At 47.4% G+C, this 18,428-nt stretch overlaps 1 protein-coding gene across 2 annotated transcripts in view; it reads right to left on the bottom strand.

Annotated features, from left to right (window-relative positions):
* Positions 1 to 18,428, bottom strand: part of NR4A3 (nuclear receptor subfamily 4 group A member 3) — a 67,397-nt gene that overhangs the window by 17,899 nt on the left and 31,070 nt on the right. The window contains exons 6-7 of one of the 2 annotated variants that reach the window (XM_081343496.1): positions 6,647 to 6,846; positions 4,832 to 5,010 (exon numbers count right to left, since the gene is read on the bottom strand). In XM_081343496.1, the coding sequence (XP_081199622.1) occupies positions 4,832 to 5,010; positions 6,647 to 6,846 (379 nt within the window). The remainder of the gene's footprint in view (positions 1 to 4,831; positions 5,011 to 6,646; positions 6,847 to 18,428) is intronic. The other variant, XM_081343497.1, reaches the window with a different exon arrangement.

Below are 18,428 nucleotides of genomic sequence, written 5' to 3'. Positions count from 1 at the left end.
CCCTGCATCCAGCCCCTGACGCAAGCTCCACTCCAGGTGAGAGCACAGATGACCTCTATTCCCTCAAAGGACCCAGCGGAGCACCAGGGACCCCTTCGCATGCCTCCCTACAACTGCAAGCCACAGAGGGAAGCATGGAAGGCTTGCAGTCCACCCAAGACTGCCCAGACGCAGCAGAAACGGCCCAGGCCCAAGACAGGTGCCGCGTGGACCAGATGACTGACCAGGAACGCAAGGAGCTGCTACTAACGCTTCTTGCAGCACAAAGGACACCACAAGCCTCTCCACGGGGGATGCCAGCGCAGGAGGCCTCTGGACACCGGGTGAGTCCTTCCCCAGCGCCCACGAGGCCCCCTAACATGGCGCTGGCCACCCTGAGTGACCCCGGGACCCCAGAGCTTTTGGCGTGAAATTTCCCGCCAAACTGTGACCAACAGCTTCCTGGGGCAACCGGAAACAAGATGGCGGCCCCCAGGACACCCACATGGTCTGATAAAGATAGGCCTCAACCAAGCCTGGAGGCCCAGCAATCGGTAGCATCCAGCCAAAGCGGCATGGAAACCCCCTGGTCTTCCCCACCAGAAAGCCTCAAGGCCTGTGATGCCCCCAAAGCCTGCCCAGCCGAGCCTACTGCAGCAGAGATTGGAGCAACTATCCGGACCCTGCTTGCAGCTCTGGAGGCTAAAATGACTTCAGCCTCAACATCGGGGGTAGCCAGCCTCCCTCGCCACCCAAGGCCTCCAATCCTCTCCCCGGGGCCTAACTGTTGGGAGGCGTCCAGCCTGGAGCCTTCCAACTATGTCCTGCAACCCCAGAGGGCCCCCAGTGAACCCCCGGGGCCCCCAGCCTACTTTTTGCTGCCGCCCAGTCGCCCTGCTTGCCAGATGGTCTTCGGGGGGGGCTTTGGAAGAGGGCCCCCCTCCAGATCTGTCTTCAGCCACCCCCAGGTTCTTCAGGACCAGCGATGGGCTTCTCAGGGCAATTCAGGCAATCCGGGCAATCCATGTACCATCCAGCCTCCATCCTGCGATCTTCGCCCCCCGGTGAGTATTCCAGTGCCGGGGGGGAGCTTCAGGAGGAATCTTCGGAGCTTTTGCGGCCCTCAGTCCCTTTTCAGGCCCAAATTCCTGGGCCTACTACAGAAGCAGGAAGCGCTCCCTCTGCCTCATGGGCACAAATGAACCCCGCCCCCAACTCCGAGCATGCTCATTCGGAGCTATCCAAAAATCAGAGAAAAATACCACCACCTTCTAGCAGAGGGATCCCTCTTCCATTCACATCAATGGAAAGTTCACAGATCTATAACAATGCATATAGAGCTATGAAAGATTCCCCTCTATCTGCCCCTGCTTTCTCAAATAATTTTGAGAAACTACAGCTTGGGGGGGGGGAATTTCAGCAGATGGAATAAAGAAGTGCAGGTATATCTATTAGAGCAAGGGACTCTAGAGATGGTTCTGGACCCCCCACCTCTTCCCTGGGGACCCCAAGAAGAGTGGTATCATAGGAAAGCATATACCACTCTACTGAGTTCACTGGATACTAACTTGTACTCCAGCATTCCAGATGGACTCACAGCTGGTGAACTTTGGCGGTTATTATGATTTTTCACGGTACGGCCACGTGTATACCCTCACAGAAAAATCCGAAGCCTTTGACGCTATAAAATCACTGTACAACTTTGTAGAGACCCAGTATAAGACCAAGATCGCACAACTGCAGAGCAACCGCGGGGCTGAGTTCATGTCTCGAAAATTCCAGGACTGGGTAAGGCGTAAGGGCATCTGCCATTTTCTTACTGCACCATTCACCCCTGCTCAAAATGGCGTAGCAGAGAAAAGAAATGGAATCCTGCAAACTATGGTGCATAGTCTGATTGCGGACGCTGGGGTCGCAGAATCTTACTGGGCAGAGGCGGTGAAATACGCCAATTACACCTTAAACCGCACCTGAAGCAGTGTTGTGAACCAGACCCCATATTTCCTGGTCCATGGTAGGAAACCAAGTCTGGGACACTTGCGTGTGTTTGGCTCCTACGCTTGGGTGCACATCCCCAAGCAGCTGCAGAAGAAGGGGAGATCTGTCTCCCAGAGACTGAGGTTCTTGGGCTATGCTCCTGGCTCCAAGGCCTACCGCTTCCTGGGAGAAGGGGGCAGGATTGTGACTTCCCAATCTGCCTCCTTCGAAGAGGACTCCAATTGGACCCAGATCCACTCAAATGATCTGAGCCCATATATCAACCGACCCAGCAAGGACACACCAACCACGACATCACCTGAGACGACCACCTACCCTGCCACCGACGAAAGTGAGGAACAAGACAAAGATGTCATCCTACCTGGATCAGATGGGGAGGATGAGCCGTCCATTCCCAAGGGGGAAGACACGCTGTCTTCACCCCCAGCGATGCCTCAGAGACCCACAGAAGAAAAGGGTGGTGAGTGGCAGAAGGTCTGGAGATCAAAGCGATCCAACAAAGGGATCCCACCAAAGAGAATCGACATTGGGCACATCGCATCTGTCAACAGCGTTGTGGTCACCCCAAAATCCTTCTCTGACATCCAGGAGCTGCCCATCAAAGAACAGGAGAAATGGCAGCTCACGATGGAGAAGGAAATGGACAGCCTAAGAAGACTCAAGGTCTTCACCCCCCAGCAACCACCAAAGGAGAGGAAAGTCATTGGCACAAGGTGGGTTTACAAGGCCAAACCACTTGCCAATGGCCTCTACCTGTATAAGGCCCATTTGGTAGCTCAGGGGTTCGCCCAGTGCTACATGGAGGACTACGGGGAGACCTACTCTCCAAACGTCCGGGCAGAGAGCGTCAAAGCCGCCCTCGTAACTGCAGCCGCTCTGGGGGAGGAAGTCTTCCAATTCGACATCCAGACAGCTTACCTCCACACCAACTTGGACTGGCAGATCTATGTGAGGGCCCCTCCTGGCTACCAGCAGGAAGGGGGAAATACATGGTTGCTCCACAAAGGGTTCGCTCTATCTCAGAAAGAAAAGATAGAGGAGTTATTGTCCAAATGCAAAATGGCAGAATCTAACCCAACGCGTAGCCCGATACAAAGTGACTATTACAATCACACTCACAAGGACGGTCCTGAGTTCACAGATAACACGCTTTACAGATCTGTGATTGGCTCCTTGCTATACATCAGCAATTGGAGCAGGCCTGACATAGCTTTAGCTGTGAATCTATTGTCCAGGCATGTGGAACACCCAAAGGAATTCCACTGGACTGCTGTTAAGAGGGTACTTAGGTACCTCAGGGGCTGCTCTTTGTCTAGTCTAGTCCAGCTATGCTATGCTTGCTTGCTCTCTGTTCTCTCTTCTGCTAGCTTACAATCCAGGCATGGAGGCCTCCATGCCAGGAAACTCTTTCTATTTACTTTATCGTTAAATAAAGCTTCATATGATTGCATCTCTGCGTTATGCCTTTCACTTGGAAGCACCTTAACGATCCATCGACCTCGTGAGACCATCCCACAATTACCAATCTCTTTTATCATTTGGGCCTGAAAAGGTCCATTTTTTTTGTTGCCATGTATTTAGAGAGCCAGGAAAACCTACAGAGTAGTCTGGCTGCCCTCAGTTGCTACTTTATTAAGTTCACACTGTCACACTAATCCATGGTGCACCACAAGGAGGCAAATTAACTTCACACCTTCACACACAAAATATGACTCTAGGATTCTTTTGTACTGAAGTTAAACTGATATCAGTGGTGTCCTTTGGGACGGGAAGGAGAAGTGATCAGAGTGATATCAAGAGTATTGCTGTTGAATCTCCACCCTTTTGCTAGATGCATTCCAATGTTCAACACTTGATGGGTATAAAACTAATAACAGGTTTATATTTCAGTATAGGTATGTCCTGGGGCAAAATGTTCACAAGTTTAATTTAAATGCAGATTTCTATAAATATCTTCCTTTGAGGATATCCAGACTTAAGACTTAAGCTATTCTTATCATATGCTCATACTTACTTGATTCTAAGCATCTGAAGAAAATCCTGCTAAATATTGTCCAGTTTGGCAACATCATGAAAAGTATTCTGATCGGACTAGAGACTGCTACATCTACCCAATTCTGCTGCTGTGCCTCTCTACCTTCCTGTTCCAGGAAAGCTTCTCTCATTTGCTTTCCATCCCATAAGTGTTCTTTCTGAATGATTTGCTTTTATATATGCATGTTTCTTTATTTATATATGTGCACACATATTTTTTAAATAAATGTATATCACTCATTCGCCAAATATGCCTGTAGAGCAAATGAAAAATACTGTATTCAAAACATTAAATACATGGGAAATGATAAAAATAAGAACACATAATAAAGTAAAAACATACTGCACCACACAACTCATATTGTATAGTCAAGCATATCTAACTTCCTGGCCAAATTCCTGAGTGAAGAACTAGGTCTCCAGGTCCTTCTTAAAGACTGTCAGAGTCCTTAAGACTCAAAGTCATAAAGATAACTAAGCCTTGTACCAGCAGTAGCCAGAAAATTGGAAGCTCAGGCTGAGGATATGCAATATTTCACCAGTTACGATATTATATTAATGGTGCTGTGATGTCCTGGAAAACTTAGCAAAATGAATTCAGTTGAATCTTTCATATAATCTGTACACTTCATATTGTAATTTTTATTTTTTTTAAGTCTGATTATTAAAAAGGTGTAATGTATTTTAATGTAATTTAAAATTTTAAATTACATCATAGGGATACATTTTTTTGGAATTTATTAAGATGGAAATTTACTCACATATGGTGGAATATAAATATCCATAAAGCAAAATTATTTTGAATCAAAAGAATACTAACCTGTAATCATACTTAGAGCTGACAAACATGCTAAGGCTGGGATGTCAAGGTTGAGGCTTTGTAAATTTAAAGAAAAATCTTTAACTGAATCAAGCCACTCCCCAAATCCACGAAGGCACTGAAGTCGATGAAGTACAAGCCCTTTGCAGAAAATAAGCTTGTCTTCACTAATGTCAGATCTTCAATGATAAAAAAGAAGACATACACTATGAATACTGCTAACTTTTCAATATATATCCTGCTGCATAATGCACATTAGCTAAATACCACAATAGATCCATACATGTTTTTTATTTTGAAATATGTTATATTTAGGGCATTAAAGCAAGCTGATCTCACACCCACTTTATTAGGATAATAACTGAATATAATTGTAGCTATTTAGGGTGAAATTCTGAGTGTTCTTCTACCTATGTTGGTGGATTGACAGAGCAGCTGATTGGAGATAAAAAAAATGGAGCCAGTTGGAAGATGAACTTAGATGGACTTGAAATTTCAGCCACTCACTTATATAGATAGTTACAAATATATTCCTGGATGGTATCATTTCAGATAGGTAAGTCACATGTTTTAATGTTCTTCCATGAAATCAAATCCTTACAACAAAATACTTAGTATGTTATAATAATGTAATAACATTAATAACACCAACAATAATATCCAGATGATTAGTCAGTCAATCAGTCAGTCAGTGAACTAAATATTATTCCTGTTTTTCTTCCCAAGGTTATTCAAAGTGACTAAGAATGGAAAACAGAGAATCTAATAAAAACAATTAAAATTCAAATTCCAAAGACATAGTGAAGAGAAAGGCTTTGACTATTGTGAAAGCCTAAAGAGAAAGAAAACTCTTTCTCATATGCCTAATGAATCAATTTGCCCAAAAGCTACAATATGTCTCCTAAATATCCAAATACTGTAGGTTCATATTGAGAGAGATACTATAGCTTCTTAGATTGCCAAGCTATTTTAAATATTAAAAGCAGTATCTTAAATTGTACCCAGAAAATAGTAAAGAACCCGTGCAGGTGTTTCAACACTTTTTTAAGTATTCCATACCATTTAGCAGCTTTAGTGGTACATTTGATACTCATTTAACCATTGAAATATTCTTTTAGGATAGCATCATTTCATTGATCAAATTGGGATGTAACCATGGCATCAGGAAGTATTGCCATATCCAACCACTTCAGGAACTGTTGCAACTGGCATACTAAACATAATCATTCAAAGACTCCACCCTACCATTCGGAAATCCAGAAGCACTGTGGGTAGAGAAGCTCCATTTTGTTCCTTCTGGGAAATTGCAAGCTTATACAGATCTTATTCAGAGTTATAATATCAATAGTACTACTGTCTTTTTAAAGCAATAGTACAACTATTTAAAGAATAGTTATTACTATTTAAAGTTGTTTTTTTAAAACTTCTAAAACATTTAAGAGAACTAGCAGAATCATACTACCTATAGCCAGGTCTCACCATAAGTTATACAAGGCAGTTAATGGTTCCAGTGAATGTTCTCATCTCAGTGAAAGACGAAGGAAAGATTTGATTATTAGTTTTACTATATGATCTACTGCATGTATAAACTAGCCCAATAAGGCGTTTGATTATTATTCCAGAATTCTGCTTCATCCACTCCTACTTGCTTAAATATCCCACAAAACCATCCTAACAAGAGGAAAAACAGCAGCTTATCTATATAAACAAGATGGGTTGTAAGTTATCAATCCATAAAACAAATATTTTATTTTAATGTTTTTTTCAAGCAAATTATACAATAATGAGTTTTCCACTATTGAGTCTCAGATGTACCTTATAGATAGCCGCAATATAAAAAGTTCCAAAAAAGCTGATTCTATGAGTAAAGTTTGATCTTCTTTAGGGAGATCAGTAAATCCTGGGATTTTTTCTGCCCAGTCTCTAGATATATCAATGGAGGCAGTGAGAAGATCGTAGAATTGTTGTACATACTCTGCATCTGTACCTGTAGACGTTTGTTCCATAGAACAGTACTAGAAGAAAAGGAATTAAAAATAGAAATAAAAAACTTTTTCTCCCCCAGATAAACATAGATCAGCACTGAATCAAATTGTTATAAGCAGTCAAGTATATTTTAGTCTATACATGGAGCTTATGAATACTGTAATTACTTAACACAGAGATACTGACAGAACCCATTCCTATTTCATTTCTATCCCCTCTGATTTAAGCCCAAATCTCACCTTTCCCTGGGTTCTGCCATACTCAAGGGGGAGGGGGGATATGTCTGCAGGGTTATTGCTTTCTCTTCTTCTATTTGCTACAATGTAACCTTTTGCTTCATTTTATTGCCCCTGTGTCCTCTGCTCACTACAAAGTAACAATTTGTTTCCTGCACTATCTCTCTCTGATCTTTATCTTCCTAAACTGTCAGCTAGAACAAAGGAGGGAATAAGGAATGTAACCCAGTGCCTGGTTTATTTCTACACTCTCAGAGGAAGGGATGAATAAGCCACCGATCCATCGCTATGTGAGCTGGAGATGGGCCAATGTTATCTCCCCTTTTACCATGCTGGACTTAACACCTGGGGATTGGCTGTCCCATACTGGAAGGGCGGATTATGGGGTGGGGCCTAGTTTGGGGATACTTTAACCTATTGCTCTGCGTGGGAAATCTCAGATCCTGTCTATTATGCTTGCTATCACCTACTCTTAATAAAAGTTCCTGTTGGAAGAAACTGTTTCCAGGATTTCTGCTTTCTTAAGATGTGGGTTTGAAGTGGGTCCTGACATTAGACAGGACCTGCAGTAATAGTCTACCTGGAAGAAATACCCTTACCAGGGGACTTTGCAAAAAATACTATGTCGGACCACAAGGCAGGGAAGAAGGAACCCACCACAAAGGGGGAGCCCTCCCTCTGGCCGGGACCCTGCCAACTCTACATGGGGCTGCCCTTGAGGACCACTCGGAGGCTCCAACTGGTACAGAATGCAGCCGCGAGAGTTGTGTTGGGAGTCTCCCGATACTCCCATGTTATACCTCTGCTCCGTGAGCTGCATTGGCTCCCAGTTGTCTTCTGGGTGAGGTTCAAGGTGCTGGTATTGACCTACAAAGCCCTACATGGCATGGGTCTGGAATACCTTGGGGAGCACCTGCGGCCGGCATCAACTTCCCTCCGCCCAATGCCGACTGGTGGCCCCCAGGGGGAGGGCATTCTCTGTGGGCGCGCCGGATTTATGGAACCGTCTTCCGGTTGAGCTCCGGATGGCGCCCAACCTTCGCTCCTTCCGGCGCGATCTAAAGACGTATCTCTTTGAACAAGCTGGCCTAGCCTGATGGGAGGGGGTTGGGTTTTTATTACTTTTAAATGTGTTTTAATCTATTTAAGAGTTCTGGGCACTTTGTTTAATCTTTTTTAATTTTTGTATTCTGTCTTTTTAACATGTATTGCCCTGTTCACCGCCCTGAGTCCTTCGGGAGAAGGGCGGTATACAAATAAAATTAATAATAATAATAATAATAACTGTTGGGTTCCAAGATGTCCTCCACAGAAGAAGTGGGAGAGACATGCAGCCACAAACCTCGGTGGTTGATGGGCATTGGAAAGGAAGACGAGTAGGAGAAAAGATCAAGCAAGATGACCCTGAGATGTGGTAGCTACCAACCTGGATGGAAGCAAGAAATGGAGAGATCCCTTCACCTTAGCAAAGAGGAAGGAGATCACACACAGCACTCAAATTGGATCCTAGAGAAAGCTATTGACCTGATGAAAAAAAGCCTTGGCTCTCTTGGAGGTGAGAAACCTGAACCCCGAGGTCACAACACTACCTTGGACCACAGCCAGTGAGACACTGAGGGGTAATTGAATGCTGAAGTCCCGGGGACATCCACTGAGACAGCAGTTACCATTTCAGCAGCCCCCACTCCCTGCCAAGCCACAGATGACAATCAGGATGGGAGACAATACCACCAGCGGTGAAGGTACCGATCTGTCCAAAGATTCCCGCTGCTGGACGCAAAATTCAGGGGGGAGTTGCAATGGTTGGGGTTCTTCCTAATCCAAGTCCTTAACTACATGGAAGAGTATGGGCGAGACATCCCCAGCGAGAAAGCCTGCATCTGTATTGTGCAATCTGCTTTGGACGGGGCGGCCACAGACTGGATGGTGAACCTGCATGATTCCGATGCCCCAGAGCTCCACAATTTCATGCCTTCTCTGAGGAGGCAGTTCGAGGACCCCCTGGCTGACTGAAAAGTCCTTGAGAGAATCAAAACAATGAGGGAGGGCAGATGCTCGGTAGCCGAATGTACACAAGAATTCCAGGCCATCGCCAACAAGCTGAACTGGCCAGAAGACCAGTTAGCCACTTCAAAGATGGCCTAAACTATGACCTGTATGATGCTTGCCTGCCTCGAGGGGACCCACGCCAACTCGACGAATGGTACATCCTAGCGGAGGAAGCAAGAGATCGACCTATGGAAGAGGTACTGCCAGAGAAAACTGTGGGGCTGCTCCCCTCCTGAGCCATCACACAAACCAGCAAAACCACCACCCACAGCCAAGAAATCAACAGGCTGTTTCCAATGTGGGAAATATAGACACTGTGCCATAGAGTGCAGCTTGAAAGTTCCTCAATGCAACCCAGACTGATCACTGGCTAGAAAATCAGGGAAGTCCCTAGCCAAACCATGAGAAACCGCTATGATAGCAACAGAGGCTGTAGAGTCCCCACCGTCTGCCATGCGTGGGCAGGGAACTCCAGCCTACACTGCAGGGAGAGCAGAATCCTTGGACAACTCAGAGGGTGAACTCCTGGTAAGTGGACCCATCACGCCCATCCTCAAGACATCCTCAAGTGATGATATTGGCCCCCTCCATGTCTGAAGCTGTCAAGGTAAAAGCCTTAATAGAATCTGGCTGCACTCGCTGCCTCATCAGCCTGACCCTAGTGGGGAACCTGGGCATCCTGGTGAGGAGGCTGAAACAGCCGATGTCGTTCAGCCAGTTAGATGGGTCCATAGTGTGGGTGGGTGCCTGCTACCCTAACCACTTTACCAATCCATCTATCCCTGGGGACCCATGAGGAAGACAGAACACTTGTAGTGACCCCAGACACGGAATGCCCAATGATCCTAGGGCTGGAGTGGCTAAAGAGATGGAACCCTTGAGTAAATTGGAGGACAGCAGAACTCAATTTCCCAAAAGGGGATCGTGCGAATTTAACTGTCAATGCTGCTAACATCAAATGTTCTTGCTTGACAAGAGATGAAGAAGCAGCTATTTCATATGTTGTACTTGTGTATTCCTTTAAGAGCTAGGATCATGGCTGGGAGGAGGGAGGAGGAGGATTGTACCTCAAGGCCATCTGAAATAAAAGGAAATAAGAACTTGGTGGGTTGTCTAACAGAAGAGAAACTGATCCTTCAAATTAATTGGAGAATGTGATTCATGACAAAAATAGAAAGGTGGAGAATTGTGTTTAATATATCGTGAAAAGGGAAAGGGATTCAGATTCCAGCTTCCTCAAGCAAGCATTTGCTGGTATATTGGGCTAATAAAGGACTTTTAAGGTAAACAATGCCTCAGAGTCACTTGAAAAGCTTATACGTCAGCAACTTGTCATCAAGCTGGAATCCTCCTACTTTACAAACTAACTAGGGGTTCCCGACCTTCCATCACTGTCTCCAAGCTTGGGAGACAGTCTGGCAAGAGTTGGGGAAGATCCCATCATGGAGGAAGAAAAATTGTCTGAAGCCAGCTCCCCGGCACCAGCAGCCACCCCAGCGGGGGAAGGGCCAGCAAAGAAGCCAGCAGGGAAAGAGTTTCAGCTGGGAGCTAGACCCAATCCTCCCAGCTGGAAGATAGACCCCAACAACCAGAAGAATTGGTCTGGTCATCAGAGTGAATTAAGCCCAGTGGAGACTCCAGGCACCTCGAAGCAGCCTTGGGCTTCAAAGGCAGAGGAGGTGGGGTGACAACAAAGAGATTCCTGCACATCGTATTCCCCAGACCGGTGGAGAGTGGCCAGGCCAGCTGAGATTGAATACTCAGTTGAGTGGAAATATCCATCTGCCAATCAATTGACAATTTAGCAGAAAGGTTTGAAGAACTAGAAGTGAGAAGCACAGAACAGCTCCTGCCAAAAGAGGCTCCCAGCCCCATTTTTGCAGAACTAACGGCCCTCCAACCCCTGGAGTTCCCTGCTAGGCCCTCCAGTCCCACAGAGGAAGAGGACCTAGGGCCCCCTCAGCAGTGGGGAGTATGGCAACCCCCACAGAAGGAGGGGCAGCAACCTCTGAGCCTAAATCAGCCAATAGAGGCCTTGCAACAGATTGGGGTGGTGCAGAAGCCTGGAGAGCAACAGCCACTTGGGGGACGACAATCCCATGGAGAATGGTCACCACCCCCGAGTGCCAAGCAACCACTGAGGGGCCCACAAGTGAGGGAGGTGCCACAGCATTTGAGACTAACACGTCTCTTAGTAGATCAGCAGCAGAGGGCACTACCATTCCCTGCAGCCAAAATCCAGAGTAGACAAGAGCAACCCCCATCTATCCAACAGCCATTGAGGGGCCTACAACAGCAGGTGGTGCCACAACTTCCCGCTGACCAACAGCACCCTCCCCTCAGACAACCACAGCAGGGGAGGCTGCAGCAGGGCCCAAACGTGCAACCCATGGGCCTACAGCAGCACCAATGGGGCAGACAGCATCTGGGGCTCCAACAGCAGCACTGAGGGCCCTGGCAGCCATTGAATCAACAACCTGGAGGGGTCCAGCAGCAACTGGGGGCACAACAACAGCAATGGGGGCCCTGGCAGTCATTGAACCAACAACCAGGGTGGGGCCAGCAGCAATGGGGGCCACAACAACCAATGATGAGCCCACCCTTCAGAGCAACCTTTGATGGGGACCCAGAGAAACTGATTTTCTTCCTTAACCAAGTACACTCTCACTTGAAATGCTGGGCCCATCTCTACCTGGACCCAGGTGCTATGGTCGATATGATTGCATCCAGCCTAGAGGGAGAAGCATCCAAGTGGTTGAACAATTTATATAACGAGCAGGCCCCTGAATTGGAGGACCCCCACCTTTTCCTCCTGGGGTTGAGGGAAAGATTTGAGGACCCATCTATTGCCCTCAAAGCAGAAGAAAAAATCCATAAGATAAAGCACGTTGGCCGGCCTGCCCTAGAGTACATGCGGGAGTTTTGAAAGATGGCCGGTCAGATAGAGAGATGGCCTGAGCAATCCATAATTCAACTTTTTAGAGAAGGGTTAGACAACCATCTTTCTCAGGCATGTATCTACTGAGCTGTGCCTGACTAGCTGCATGAATGGTATCAGGCAGCAGTGAAATAAGATATCCAGCTTGCCTGCTATAAGAAGCCTCTCCCACCTGAAGCTGTGCGAAAGCCAGGACCCAAATGGCTACCACCCCCCTGAAAACCCCCAACTACTGCTACTGCCAAAAGACCTAGACCAACTACATGTCTGCTGATCAAGTGCTTTTGATGCGGACAGCAGGGACATCGAGCAGCGAACTGCCCAGTTCCTTTCCCGCAACAGCAGAGTAGACTGGAACCAACAATGAGGAAGAAACCCGCACAGCAGCCACTGAGAGAAAAGTCCAACTGGACTACCCAGGAGCCTGTTACCCAGGTTACATCCCCCACCCAGGAGGATGCTGGCCCACTGACCAGACCCGCCCCCACTTTACCTAGCTTTGACAATGTTGATGAAGGGAAGAATGACCCGATGGTGAGTCGACATGTCCCACCTTTTTTATTGCCTGCTAAACTCATGAACTCTAAGTTAGGGGCACAAGTAGACCTGAAAGTGCTAGTCAATACTGGCTGCTCCTGATGCATCATTAGCCTGTCATGTGTCTTGAGACGGGGCATACGGGCTAAGCTGATCTCCAAACCTGTAAGGTTTGAGCAAGCCGATGGCTCCCTAATGGGAGGGACTTTAGTCACACAATTAACAGAGCTCTTACGCCTAGAAATAGGCAAGCACTGGGAGTTTATTCACTTCCTGGTAGCTCCAAAAATGTCTGAAATTGTGATTCTAGGACTAGCCTGGCTAGACAAATGGAAGCCATTTATCTGATGGGAAAAAGGAATGAGAACTGTGAGACTAACCATAGGGCCCAATCCCCCCATTGATTCAACCGATGTTACAAAAGAATTTAGCCCACCCAATGAGCGAGCGCACATGGCAGTCTTACGGCCACCCAGTGAGCTGCTCATCCCCAGCAAGTACCAGGACCTAGCGGAGGCATTTAGTGAGAAAGAATGCGATACCTTGCCTCCTCACCATCCCGATGATTGTTCCATTGAACTGTTACCAGGGGGCAAACTTCCCCGACCAAGAAAGGACGATATGTCCCCCCTTTCAAATGGAAGATATGCAGCGATATGTGGATACAAATCTACCGAGGGGGTTCATTGAGTGGGCCAAGTCAACCATGGGTGCCCCTGTGTTGTTCAAAGAGAAAAAAGGTGGGTCTCTTTGTCTCTGCATAGACTATAAGAGTCTTAATGCTGTGAGTGTGGAAAATAAATACCCTCTCCCCCTCTGAAAGACTTACTAACTCACCTGGTGAAGGGGAGTGTCTTCACTAAATTAGACCTGAGAGAAGCATATTACCGGGTGAGAATAAAGGAGGGGGATGAGTGGAAGACAGCCTTCAACTGCCCCTTGGGAAGCTACCAGTCCAAAGTCATGCCATTTGGACTGCAAGGGGCCCGAACCATATTTATGCAGTTGATCAATGAGGTCCTACATGATCACCTATACAAAGGGGTCCTGGTGTATCTTGATGACATCCTGATATACAGCATGAATATGACTGACCACATAAAACTGGTCAGAGAAGTGTTAAAAAAACTATTGAATGCCAAACTTTATGTCAAATTGTTGAAATGTGAATTTCACCAAACCTGATTAGATTTTCTTGGCTATAGAATTTCCAGTGAGGGTATTGAAATAGACCCAGCCAAAGTAAAAACGATAATTGAATGGCAGCCCCCAAAGACCCGCAAACAGCTCCAGAGCTTCCTAGGGTTTGCCAACTTATACCGTCAATTTATTCCCTCTTTTGCCTAGATTGTTCTACCTCTTACAGAAATACTCAAAACATAAGGGAGGGGGTAAACCATGACCTGGCCAACCACTAGCATGGACTATGAATTGTCAGACAGCTTTCAAGAATTTAAAAAGGCTATTTGCTGCTGAGCTGGTTCTAAAGCACCCCTGCCCAGGGGAACCCTTCATAATTCAAGCTGACACCAGCAATGTGGCAGTCGGAGCTGTGTTTATTTATTTATTTATTTTATTTTAATCCCATTTATATCCCGCCCTTCTCCGAAGACTCAGGGCAGCTTACAATCTAAGCACAAATCAAATGTGCTTAGCAATAGCCTTCATTCTATGTATATGCCTGCTTATTAGGGCTTTCGTGCCCCCCAAGCGGCATTATTACAAAGTCAGCTTATTGCCCCCAACAATCTGGGTCCTCATTTTACCTACCTCGGAAGGATGGAAGGCTGAATCAACCTTGAGCCTGGTGGGATGCAAAAGAATAAAAGTAGGGTCCTGCAACCTTGTGGTTACACCTCTAAGAAATTTACTGACAGCGAGAGGAGATGGACAGTCTGGGAGATGGAGGCCATTGCTATTAGGTGGGGGCTATTAAGCTGGCGACACTATTTAGAAGGGAGCAAGGTGCCTTTTGAAGTATGGACAGATCACAAAAATTTAGAGGCACTAAAACTCCCTGCAAATTGTCCCCAAAATAAGTACGATCGGCACAGTACTTCAACTGTTTTAACTTTACTCTAAAGTACATACTAGGAAGAAAAAAACCTCCTAGCTGATGTGGTTTCCTGATTGTCACAGTACAAAAGCGAACATGAAGAAGTTAACAAGGCAATTATCCCCAGTCCACAAACTGCGGCCCAACTCACACCTCACAGGATCCCAAATCCTGATGACCCCGGGGTAAAGAAAATAAAGCGAGAACTTCTCACTGATCAATGGTTTAAAGACAATCAGACATCCCTAACATGCAGGGATGGTCTGGCTTACAAGAGGGGAAAGTTGTACTTGCCTGAAGCTCTTTGTTTTAATGCCCTCAAACACAGCCATGATGTCAAACAGGCTGGACATTTTGGATATCTAAAAACTCTACATCTCACTCGCTGGCAATTTTGGTGGCCGGGACTAAAACGAGACGTAAGAAACTATGTCAAGAGCTGTACTGTATGTGCCACCATGAAAAGAATCCCAGGAAAGACCCCTGGGTTACTGCAACTGGTGGCCGAACCTTCTCAACCATGGGAAGAAATAGCTATGGACTTTATAGTAGACCTACCTGACAGTAGAGGAAATACTGTCATTTGGTCTGCGATAGACCTATTTTCAAAACAGGCTCATTTGATCGCCTGCAAAGGACTTACATCGGCTCAATGCCTGACCAAGTTGTTCCAAAAACATATCTACTGACTACATGGTGCCCCTAAGCAAATAATTTCAGACAGAGGGGTGCAGCTCATAGCAAAATTTTGAAGAAGTTTTCTTACATTAATTGGATCATCTCAAGGCCTATCAACTGCTTTTCACCCAGCTACTAATGGAGCCACAGAATCCGCCAATAAAATGGTGGAACAATATCTTAGATGCTACATCTCTTACCAACAAACAAACTGGACTGATCTCCTCCCTTTCGCAGAGGTAGCTTACAATAATTCAGTACATAGCAGTACCAGATACACTCATTTCTGTGTAGCCACAGGGAAAGAATTCAACCCCATACCAGAATACCCTCAGTTGCCCTCCACTTCCCAGACATTTAAAGAATGGGTGAGGGGTTGGGAAGAAGTTTGAAAAAATATAAAGGTGGCCTTAAAAAAGACTTTTGAGACCTATAAAAAGCAAGCTGACAAAAAGAGAGCTCCCCAAAGAACATTCCAAGTTAGGGAAAAGGTCTATTTGTCAACCAAATACTTATGCCTTAAACTACTCAACAAGAAATTAGGACCAAAATTCTTGGGACCTTTCCCTATTGTGAGAATCATTAACCCGGTCACAGTGGAATTGAAACTCCCCAGACCTTTGGGAAAAATTCACCCGGTTTTCCATTGAAGCTTACTAAAACCTTTTTGAGCCTCCACTTTAAGACCTCCCCCTAAAAAGGCACCCGGACCCCTCATAGTAGTGGGTCAGACCCATAAGTTTTTTTTGTTTTTTTTTGCCCAAGATGGCGGCTGCAGCTTGAGCTACGTGCGCTCCACAAGGGTCCTAAATGGCTCAGTTTAGGGAGGCCCAGCCGTGGCACGGTATGGTGGGGCGATTCTGGGGGGGTTGGACACAGAGATGTCTGCTGGGCGCTGTTTTTGGCGGCACTGAGCCCCCCTCCCCCTTCGGATAGCGGCGCTTCGGATGGCGCTGGCCTACCGGCCTGGAGAGCAATGCTGTACTGCTGCAGGTGTCCTTCATCTGTCTTCTCGCCGTGGTTACTCCCCGCTTGTACGGAGGGGCAGCAGCAATGATTTGATCGGCTGGAAACTTGATCGGGAGCTGGGACTGTTGTCAGCTGGCAGGCGCCATTTTCAGCAGCACGAAGCCCTCCCTCTCCTTCCGGATGGCGGCAGTGGCTTTTTGGCCCGGACATCAGACTCGGTTTTTGCCCCGCCACGGTGGACTTGTTGGGGGATGCCTGAATTATTAAATTACTGCCGGGAATGCTTTTTGCTCGCTGCTGTAACATTGTTTGGACTAGTGGGCGGGTGCTTGTGGGAGAGGATGTTTTTGCCCCCCCCTCCAGAATGGCGACAGTGGCCGGCGGCCCGAAGATTGGCCGTGACCTGGCTTACTTCCTGTGCTGGCAGGCAGGTATTATGGCCATTTTAATGCCCAGCTGGAATCAAGATCTCCCCATTGACAGTCTGGCTTGGGCCTGGGACCTGACCGTGGTGGGAGGACGGTCTTGGATTGGTTATCAACCGCCCGACTGGTGTGAGAGACCAGTTGGGGTAGGCTTGGCTGGGGACTCCTTGCTCTGTCCACCCCAGGTTGGACTCCTCAACCGGAGTGAGAGGACGGCTGGGGCTTCCTTTCTGATCGCCATCTCAGGTGAGAGCTGAGCTGGACTAGTGGACTGAGAGACATACCTACTGGACTCAATATTATTTCATCTGAATATCATCATTCCATCAAACTACCCATTGTAAATATTTGTAATATCTGCCCTATGTGGACATTTTTATTGTTGCATGGTTTGTTTCCGTTACTCTGGAGCTGATTTGTATGCCCTCAGGGGGGTTCCTCCCTCCTGGGTATGACCAACTGCCTTTTTCCACACTCCCCTTAATGACGAGCCCAATTGTTGGGACTCCGAGAGGTGGCTGGGCTTAGATAGGGGCCTCGGGTTGAGACGTGTTAAGAGGTCCCTGATACATTTTTAGCCGGTTATTTTAAAAGGTTAGGGAGGGGGAGGGATAGTAGGGTGGGGAGGGAATTATTAACCGGCACTCAGTCTGGGCCTCTTAGGGGTCCTGACAGGATGGGGTTGGGGGTGGAGGCTGCTGGTTCTGTGAATGCTGGGGTGGGGCTTCAAATCCCCATGATGATAGGGAATGGCAGCAGGTGGTTGCACGGATGGCCGCATCAACATCTGGGATCGTGCCCCCGCTGTCTTCGAGCAGTGGCGCGCTCCGACCCTCCGGTTAGCACCCCTTTGCCCGGGGATGAGGGTGATCAGGCCCCTGAGCTTAGGCTGGTTTATTTTAACGCCAGATCCGTCGTTAACAAGGCTCCCCTCATTCAGGATTTGATCGAGGAGGAATGTGCGGATCTGGCGTGCATCACGGAGACTTGGTTGGGTTCGGAGGGAGGGGTTCCTCTGACTGAGTTATGCCCTCCAGGTTTCCGTGTGCTACACCAGCCATGGGCTCAGGGCAGGGGTGGTGGGGTGGCGGTGGTTGTCTGGGAGACTGCGGGAGACCACCATTGTCCAGATGGCCGGGAGTGAGTCCATCCTCCTGAGATGTGGCCCTCTGGCTCAGTTGGGCTTGTTGCTCACATACCTGGTGCCCAGCTGTGTGGCAACAGCTCTGCCCGAGCTGCTCGACACCCTCTCAGGGTTGGCGGTGGAGTTCTCCAGGCTTATAGTTCTGGGTGACTTCAACCTGCCTTCACTGGGAGGGTCGTCTGAGTTAGCTCGGGAGTTCATGGCTTCCATGACAGCCATGGGCCTGACCCAAGTAATTCAGGGCCCGACTCATGTGGGGAGTCACACTCTCGACCTGGTGTTCCTGTCTGGACAGTGGTTGGATGATCTGGGAGGGGGTTCACCAACCATTGTTCCCCTGTCATGGTCAGATCATCATCTCCTGTGGCTGGTCTTCCGTTATGCCACCCCCTGCCGCTGGGCTGCGGAACCGACCAGGTGGTTCTGCCCCAGGTGCCTAATGGACCCGGAACAGTTCTAGATGGCACTTGGTTCTATACCCATCGCTCTCACTCACAGCCCAGTCGATGCCTTGGTGGATGCTTGGGAAAGGGCGGCTGCCAGGGCACTCGACTGTGTTGTACCCTTGCAACCCCTGAC

This window comes from Vipera berus (genome assembly GCF_964194415.1).
Source record: "Vipera berus genome assembly, chromosome: Z".
Taxonomy (NCBI): Eukaryota; Metazoa; Chordata; class Lepidosauria; order Squamata; family Viperidae; genus Vipera; species Vipera berus.
This window is presented reverse-complemented; position numbering and strand designations above follow the sequence as displayed.